Source organism: Herpailurus yagouaroundi, unplaced genomic scaffold (assembly GCF_014898765.1).
Source record: "Herpailurus yagouaroundi ecotype Mexico unplaced genomic scaffold, PumYag 355, whole genome shotgun sequence".
Classification (NCBI taxonomy): Eukaryota; Metazoa; Chordata; class Mammalia; order Carnivora; family Felidae; genus Herpailurus; species Herpailurus yagouaroundi.
In genome coordinates this window covers 1,642,093-1,651,062 of record NW_024412572.1, presented here as the reverse complement: position 1 = coordinate 1,651,062, position 8,970 = coordinate 1,642,093, and the positions used below count along the sequence as shown (strand labels likewise).

The following is an 8,970-nucleotide window of genomic DNA, read 5'->3' as shown; positions in this document are numbered from 1 at the left end:
TTTGCCACGTGTCAGGCACTGTTTACCAGACTACACACTCATTCCTGTTTCACCGTGGGTGGCTGTGTCATTCCTGTTTCACCGTGGGGAAAACTGAGGCACGGGTAGGTCACATGACTTGCTCGCAGCCACACAGCTGCTGAGCAGTGAGGCTCTGAGATTTGAACTCGGGCCGTCTGTCTGCAGAGCACACACTCCTGGAGAGGCAGCCTTGGTCGCCCTGAAGGGACACAACCGCACTCCTCTAGCGCTGACTTCTAGATCTGAGAGCTGAGACCAGTACAAGCCAGGAAGCAGAGGCCTGGTGCCACCCACTGCCCCACCCCTCTCTGGGCTCCCGTGCGCCGTGCTCCTCCCTTGACGGGAGCCCCTACTGGCTTGGTGCTCCTGGGCAGTTTTATTTTTGTCCCCTCGGCCTTACCCTGTGTCCAGGGTGGACTACCAAGGATCCCTTCTTTGTGTTAAGGCTTTATCTTGATTTGAATTAAGGCCCCTCTCCTGGCGAGTTAAGCCTGTGAGGGTCCCGCCCAGGAAGGCCCAGCTCCCTGCTGCAGGGGAGGCCGAGGGGTGGGCTGGCCCCTACTGTCATTCATTAGCATGTGCTTTACTTGAGTGTCCACTGTGTCACAGGCACTGGAGCAGTGCTGAGGGCATGATGTGAACAAGACAATTCCTGTTGGGGAGCTAGGAGACAAGCCCACAAACAGGAAATAAGTACGGACAGGTGTTAAGGATGCAAACAAAGGAGACTGAGAGGAAGCTGGGAGACCAAGGAGAGCTTGGATTGGGCCACACAATAGCTCCGGGAGCCATCGCCCTCCAGGGGGTGGGGGTGGGGTGGAGCGTCACCTGCCGCCTGGGTGGGGGCGCGGGGAGGACTCTTCTCTCCCGGCAATGCCTAGAGCTGCACAAAAGAAAGGCAGGTCCCACCCCTCTAACCACCCTAGGGCCAACTGCTCCGTAGGCCGGGTCTTGCATCCAGGGCATTGGGGTGGGTCCCGGAGCAGCTCTGCCCCTGGGGTGCTCGGTCCGTTTCCCACGGAGCAGCAGGGGCGTTTCTCCCCACGGGATGGCTAGCAGGGCTGAAGGACAGCGGCTCAGTACTTTCACCAGCAGGGTAGGGTCAGTACTGCTGCTCCTGGCCAGCTCTGGCCTTCTGGCAGGGGTGGGCTCCCCAACTTTAGGGCTGAGGACGGGGAGACACCCTGCTGGGGGGTTGAAGACACCCGTCAACAGGCAGGGATGCCCGGCAGGCGGAGGGCACAACCCAATCCCTGCTGGGCTGACCCCTCGCTGACCTCAGCGCTGTCTGGCCTTGGAGGAAGGGGCTAGCGAGGGCAGGGGTAGCTGTGGGGAGCCCAGAGACACCCCCCCTCTTCCCCCCCCCCCCCCCCCGGAGACCAGGCTCCCTAGGGGAGGCTGGGGGGCAGAGGAGGCGGGTAGGAGAGAAGGGATCTCTAGGAAAGGGTGGGAGGCCTAGCGGGGTGGCCAGGCCTCAGCGCGCTGGCCCTGGGAGGGAAGGGGTTAAGGCGGTGGGGGGGGGCAGCCTATGGCAGGAGGACACACCTGTGCGCAGGGGCGGCGGGCGGGGCCCAGGTGAGGAGCCTGCGCCCGCCAGGTCCTGGAGAAGGAAGGAGGAAGAGTGGAGGCCCGGCGGGCGGGCGGGCGGGCTCTAGGCCGTTGAATCCTGGGCCTTGACTCCCCTTCCTCTCCCCGGCACTCACTCTGTGGGGGTCAGGCGGCCCCGGTGACAGGTAAAGGCCACTGGGAGAGGGATTCTGGGGCTGGGCCAGGAACCACCGAGTGGGGATGGAGACCGATGAAGCGGTGTGTGTGGGGGGGATCAGGGACAAGCCGTGGGGGCGGCTGGGGAAGGGGCTCAGAGGTGAAGAACTGATGGGCAGGGGCCTGCGGAAGACCCACCTGAGTCCCAGTGGATCAGCAACTTAGGGTGGGGCTGGTGGCGGGCTACAGGGCTCACCCGGAAGTGTCCCCAGGGACTCGGGTGGTGGGGGATGGGAGCCAGGGTTCTGCAGCCTCTCCACAGGGAGCCTGGGCGGAGGACTGCCCGACCTGGAGGTGGGCAGGCTGGGCAGGGGCCCCCGTCTTACCCAGCAGTGTTTGGGTGCTGGTTGGGAGTCTCTAATACTGCCGGGTAATGATGGAGGCCCCCGTTCCCGTGTCAGCGACATCTACCGCCTCAGGCCCCCCAGCCCCCCGCTGGCTGCAACCCCCTCTCCCGAACCTCCCCACACACCGTGGAACCCCCTTCGTCTTGAGTGAAGTGTGTTGCCAAAGAGGTGGCTCTCCGTTGGCTGGCTGCCCACTGAAGGGACACAATGGCCCGAGCCCCTCCCCCAACCCAGTGTGATTTGTCATCTGGTGGATCCAGAACCCACAGCCGACCTTGAGCTTGGGATCCGCTACATACCCTCAAGAGACCTCACCTGGACTGCGGCCAGGGTCCCTGTAGCGACTGGTCAGCTCTAGCCTGGAGCTGCATGTCGGCCGGCTCTGGGTCCATCTTCCAGTACAGTGTTGGATGGTCTAATTGTGAAGCTCCTAACACTGTCTGGTAAAGATGGCCCCCGGCCGGTTCCCTCGGCAGTGACCTTCAGGGAGCCCCGAAGACCATGGAGGCCTCCTAAGGAACAACCTCTGACCTTTACCCCTCTGGATGGGGGGGTATAAATCATTAGAAAAAGGGAACAATGGGGAGGAGACAAAATGGCTGCCTCTAGAGTCCCAGCAGGATTTGGAAGCATACCAGGTACCTCCATTCTCTTCTCCCCTTGGGAAGATGAAAGAAATAAAGTGTGGATAGGAACTCGTGGCCGACTGATTCAGGTCACTTGACCCGTCTTTTGTCTAATTGTTGATTTCATCTTAGGCTCCTAGCTCTGGAGGAGTTGGGCTGACATATCTGGTTCATCTCCTTGTCCCTTTTATGACACTTACCTGCAGAGCAGGGGAAAATAAACCTACTTTTCTTCAACAATCGGGAGAAGCGGAAGATGAACCCGGTCCCTAACCCTGTAAGACTCATCTCCTCCCCAACCACTGCACTCTGTAGTTTCTATACATACTTTGCCCCCACCCCCCACCCCCGTGCTGATGACTCCAGATGTTCCTGGTCTCCCCCCAAAAGACAAGGGGTGGGAAACAGGGGCCGTTGCGGCATTCAGGCACAGGCAGTGGCCTCATTTCTCTAATGCATGAGTGGCCAAGGCTGTCTTGGGAAGGGGAGGCAGCCCGTGTGGGGACTGAAAATAGGCACTCGCTCTGTTGGGGGCCCAGGGCTGCTGGCATGAAGATCCGACCTCCACAGGTAAAGCCCTGCTCCACAAACAGCTTCGCACAGCCGATGACTGAGAAATTTGAGTATGGGTAGCCCACGGCAAGAACACGATCCACTGGGCTTTTGAACGCATAAAGGACCTCGACAGGCACAAATGGTTTCCCCCACAGCTACATAGAGCCTTGTTGCCAAGGAAACAGCTTGTGTTGGGGTCATCAGATTATTTTGGTCTAGCTCAGCAAAGCCACAGCTGCTCCAGCCTTAAAAAAAGGAAATGTTGGTGAATAGATGTTGGCGATGTGGTAGAAGTGGAGGGTGGAGCGAGAAGTGCAGCTGGGCCTCAGGGTCTGAGGACCTGCTGCTCCCAGCTTAGGCCGTTTTGGATTTGACTCGGCTGGGCTTCCACCGGGAAGCAGCAGGTCCCAGGCTCTTCTTAATGCCTCCCTAACTGCCCCGGCCAGAATCTCGGCGCCCCCTGCTGGCAGACGCAGAGAAAGACCCAGGGGAGCATGACACTAACGTGCGCATGCGTGACCCTCCTAACCCAACTCAGACACACGATGCAAAGACTTAAGCTTAACTAATAAAAATTTATTGAGAATTCCTGGGATGGTGGTTATTGCCTCCCAACCTGGAGGGAGGAACCAACACTGTAGGAAATCACGCAGAAATCACGCTGTCCCAGCACCTCTGGCCAACACAGGGAGGAACAAAGTCATTCCCCCCCCCCCCCCCCAATTGGTCAGGCTTTGTTCATCCAAGAAGGGCTGGGAGGCCAGATGCAGAAGGGACCATCACATGATACTGAAGGGTGGGATGGGGGTGTGTGTGTGCTGGACCCCGAGCTGGCTCCTCAAAAACCAGGGGAGAAACAGACCCACTTCTCTGGTGGCAGAGTTCATGGTCACCAGGCTCACTTCTTAGCCTTGATGAGGCTGTCACTGTGGAAACCAGACAGACGGAAGACATTAGGGAACATAAATGTGAGAGGGAGAGCACCTCAGACCACTCCCTCCTTCCTGGGTGAGGGTGTGTGTGTGATGAGGGGAGAAAGGTGAGGCCACAGGGGAGGAGGCAAGTACTGGGAGAGGCAAGACCCTATTGAAACAAGGATGAGTCAACAACTTACCTGCCCCTGCGGATACCAGGTCACCAGACGAACGGGAAACACAGAAAGAGAAGAGAAATGCATGTGTGATCCAACAGTTTCAGGCCCCACCAGTTCTAAGCCCACCTCTGCTCCCAAGAAAAAAAGAAACACATCTGGAAGCCAGGAAGGTCACGCTGAGAAGGGAGACTGATTCCCTTGACCACTACCACTCCTCCCATGCCCTAGAGCAGCAATGGATTTTAGGGCTTTCCGAGTAAGAGAACAGAATATCATTTTTCACTACTCTTCAGTTAGACCAAACCTCACAACTAGAGTGCTTTTTACAAGATAAATCCTATTTGACCTCGTAAGACCAATCTTACGAGAGTCAAGCTCGGGACTGTCAACCACCCACTTTTCTAACTGTTCACAGAAATGGTGTCTTTCAAGCCACCAGACTCAGGTCCCATGCTCTCTGTGACGCCCCCTTGTGTAGGTGTCTCACCGGGTAAAACTTTCATCCTGTAGATTCAGGACAAGGTTGTCAGCAGTGAGATAGATACGGTTCTGTGATGTGGCAATCTATAGGGCGAGAAATAAACAGATGTTTGAATTCACGCCTGGACTTTTACCTTGCAAGTCAACAACCACTGATTGAATACGTGTGGGTTAGGAACTCGGTGACAAGTTAAGGCATGGTTTCTGCCCTCAAAGATCCAGAGTAGTGAGCAACAGCGATGTATTAACACCACAACAGAGGCAGAAACGAAAGGTCATGCCTTTTGTTTTCATGGAGAAAAGTGTTGGAGAAGCCAGGTTGAGTTAGAAACCCCAGTAAGCAATATTTGAATCCCTCTGCGTCAATGTGCTTTCACTTAAAACGATTCCAGACTCATGGCAGCCTTTCAGGGACACTGGGCTCTCGTGCTCACCGTCTTGGAGATGTTCTGGGCTGCCCGGATCTTGCGCAGTTTGATGTAGCCAGGGTTTTTGCTCAGGGCTTCTCCAAGGTGAGCAGGTTGGGGTTAAGGGTTCACACAAGGTCCAGCTTTGGTCTCAACCCGCGGCCCCATCCTTCCTACTCCAGCCCTCCTCTGGACTGTCAGATCCAAGGTCGCGCTCAGATAGTTTGTGCCTAGTCCCACTTTGGTCCCCATCTGTGGGCCCCCCTGCAGGCAGCTGCCAGGAACTGGAGGCAGCAGCAGAAATGGAGGCAAGGCCAGCAGTGCTATTGATCTGCCTTACAGTGAGGAGCCAGGCCTCAGGCACCTCTCTAAGATTTCAGACCCCATTCAAAACCTCCATCCCCAGGGAGCCAAGGACAGAGCACAGAGTCGCATTCGCCTTAGTCTCATCAGCCGGCCCATGAGGGAGAAGGGGAAGCAGGGTGCTCCAGGGGCTGGGCAGAGACTTCTCTAGCAGAAGGATATCATCCTGGCGGCCTCGGCCTCACCCTCGGCCTGCACAATCTTCTGCCGCTGTTCCTGCTTTGCTTTTTCCACCAAAAACTGGGCTCGCTGGGCCTCCTGCTGAGCTGTGGTGGGAGAGAGCCAGGAGGTCACAGATATGAGGTGTCAGGAACCCCGGCCTACCTCCTGCCTTCTCAGAAACCCTATTCCTCTCATAACTCACCCACTTGCTTGGCTTCCACAGCGGCCGTGTACTCTCGGCTAAAGCTCAGCTCTGTGATGGCCACATCATCCAGGATAAGGCTGAAGTCCTTGGCCCTCTCTGTCAGCTCCCGCCGGATCAACAAGGATACCTGGGGGTCAGGGAGGGGCGGGCGGATTGAAGGGACTGGAGAACTGGAAGGGAAGGGCATTGCTGTGATTGTCTGAATACCAGATCTCCTGAGAACGGCAGAAAACCACTAAGCCTTTCTTAGTTCCTCACTAGAACATCTGAGTTGGAAAGGACTCGGTCCAGTCTTCTCCGGTCACAGGGACTCCTCATCTTCCACTCTCCCCAACATAATCTACACTTCTAGACTTTGCCACTGTTTCCTCCCCTGGTTCCCGATGCTGACTGCTACTGAGTGCTGATCTTGACTCTCCTGGTTTCTCAGCGGACATTAGTACAGCTTTAAGTTGAAAAGGGAGCCAGAGTCATGACCCTCTTCTAATAAGCTGCCTTTCCTAATATCCACTGCTCGAGGCCTAGGAGGGAAGGTGTGAGATGGTGACAGGTCAGACCTGGGCCCGCTGGGTGATCAGCTGTGAAGCATTGAACTTGGCCACCACACTCTTGAGCACCTCATTGACAATGGACGGCAGCACTCGCTCCTCGTAGTCTAGCCCCAGGCGCTGGTACATGCTGGGAAGCTCCATGGCATTGGGTCGAGACAGCACTCGCAGGGAGATATTCACCATCTGCAAGTCTGAGAGTGAGGTCAGCAGTGGGTGGTCCAGGCCACGGGGGCCTCCTCTGGTCTCTTAGCCAAGAACCCTTCCCCAAGCATCTCCTCCTCCACACACCTCCCTCTACACCTAACGCAGTGCTGTGCGGTTTGGAACTCCCCTGGGGAATGGAGGGTGATCAGGCTGACAGGCCAAATGTATACTTTCCCATTGTAAAGTCTTCTCTACTCACAAGCTCTCCACCAGTAAAGCTGACTTCTCATTTTGCTTCTCTACTGTGTTCGACTTCTATTGTAGGCTCTCTCATGCTGCATCAGAATCATTTGCATTCTTGGGGTGCCTGGGTGGCTCAGTCGGTTAAGCGTCTGACTCTTGGTTTCGGCTCAGGTCATGATCTCACTGTTCGTGGGGTTGAGCCCTGCGTTTGGCTCTGTGCTTTCACTGCAGAGCCCACTTGGGATTCTCTCTCTCTTTCTCTCTGTCTTTACTAGACTATGGACTTGAGGACAAGGGTTGTGTTTTATGAGTCCTTTATTCGCAGGGCCTACCATTCAGAGAGTGTTAAGCCACTTTCGCTAAAAACAGTGTATTACAGGTGAGCTACTTGAATCAGTGCGCATGCCTGTGTGTGTGTGTGTGTGTGTGTGTGTGTGTGTGTGTACGCGCCCACGCACATGAGAAAGGGCTCTGGGTGATCTCAAAGACACAGCTTCTATGTATGGTCTAAAAGGGAAAAGGTTCACCCGTGAAAAGTGGGCCAAGTTTCCCCACGACAGGGGAAACTACTGGATAGACTTGGATAGAAACTACTGGAGAGTCAAGCAGTTAAAACAAAACAAGGTCTTAGAATAAGGCTTTGATCTACACAGTGACTAAGACAAAGAACAAACAATGCCCTCACTGAACTTACAGTAGTGGGGAGGACAGCTGATAGATATGGGCAAACACACAGGGTGTCCAAATCGTACTGCTTTAACCTCAAAAGCAGGTCCTTTTATTATAGCTGTTTTGCAGAAGAGGAAACCAAGACCCAAGGGATGTGACACTATCCTCCTCCCCTAGGATCTGCCAGGCTTCCTTGCTTACTTTATGGAGCCATCTGGCAGGGACTCCCAGGTGCCCAGACCTACCTTTGGAGCCTGTGGGGGAGGAAATTTTTCGGGGTCTGGCCCGAATGTCATAGATGATGGGGTACTGGAACCAGGGGATCCTGCAGGGGAGGAACAGGGATAGGTATCAGGGGACTGCAGTTTCACTAGTTTCTCCAGGTGTTCCCTCACCACGCGTTTTTTGGCCTGCTCCACCTCTTAATGACCATGGGCAATGAGAAATTCTCTCCTCCCTCTGGAGAACAGTTTATGTGCCGCCCGAGTTTTGGGCAGCACCCACTGCTCCAGCAGAAGGAGGGAGGGGGCAGTAAAAGAGCAGCTCTGAATCCTTCGAAAGCCCTACTACAACCATTGGTGGGTTGGCGTTCAAGGGTGAAGGGGTCAGGGTCAGTCCGCTCTGCCCGCCATTACCTGAAGTGAAGGCCCTCGGCCAGAATGGTGTCCTGCTGCACGCCACCGATCCGATTAAAGAAAATGGCTCTGTGCCCGCCTTCCACTGTGGGGAGAGGGGTGGGGGTCAGGCCTAAACGCTGCTGAGAGTACGTTACTAACTTCTCGGGGAGGCGGGCGGGGGTGAGGGTCTGGGTGAGGGCGGGGACCCAGAGGGACAGGGCAGAGGTCTAGCGGGGGTGGGGGGAGTCCGGAGAGCGGGCAGAGGTTGCTCACCGGTGAACACAGATTCGCGGACGCCGTAGGCCACGGCGCCGGCCCCCAGCAGCAGCTTCAGCGCCGTGCCCATGCCCCGTGGCCCGGAGGGCAGCCGCCCCGCTAAGTCCTTCAAGTTCTGGGCCATGTCCGATCCTATGGCCGGCGGCACCAGAGGTCAGAAGCAGGTGCCGGCCCGCCTCTACCCGGCTCCAGTTTAGAGATCGCACCCCTTCACACGAGGGTCCGGGGCCCTCGGCGCTTGCGGGAGAAAGGGCACCGGAAGTGCGCTCCCTTCTAAACCCTCCCCAGGGCCGAGGACCCGAACTTCGCGCACAGGAATTACGCATCCGGAACTTCCAGCCCCTTTCTGGAACCCTGCCCTTCCAGAGAGGCTTCGGTAGCGCCAGACTGCAAGCCATCGCCATTTCCAAGTGCCCACTTTCAAAATGGCAGCCGGAAGGATGTTTG

At 56.4% G+C, this 8,970-nt stretch overlaps 1 protein-coding gene and 1 non-coding gene across 3 annotated transcripts; both read right to left on the bottom strand.

Annotated features, from left to right (window-relative positions):
* Window positions 1-3,868: 3,868 nt before the first annotated feature.
* PHB2 (prohibitin 2) lies at window positions 3,869-8,818 on the bottom strand. 2 transcript variants are annotated; one of them, XM_040462601.1, is made up of 10 exons: window positions 8,521-8,815; window positions 8,266-8,350; window positions 7,876-7,955; window positions 6,581-6,765; window positions 6,021-6,150; window positions 5,819-5,922; window positions 5,321-5,398; window positions 4,894-4,970; window positions 4,428-4,433; window positions 3,869-4,239 (listed from the first exon to the last, which is right to left on the bottom strand). In XM_040462601.1, the coding sequence occupies exons 1-10, from the start codon at window positions 8,645-8,647 to the stop codon at window positions 4,212-4,214; spliced, it is 900 nt and encodes a 299-aa protein (XP_040318535.1). In that variant the 5' UTR covers window positions 8,648-8,815; the 3' UTR covers window positions 3,869-4,211. The 2 variants fall into 2 exon arrangements, with proteins under 2 accessions (XP_040318535.1, XP_040318536.1); XM_040462602.1 differs by lacking the exon at window positions 4,428-4,433 and having other exon boundaries at window positions 8,521-8,818.
* LOC121022140 (small nucleolar RNA U89) lies at window positions 5,489-5,750 on the bottom strand. Its single transcript, XR_005786831.1, has one exon. It is a non-coding gene; the product is annotated as a small nucleolar RNA U89 (small nucleolar RNA).
* Window positions 8,819-8,970: the final 152 nt, after the last annotated feature.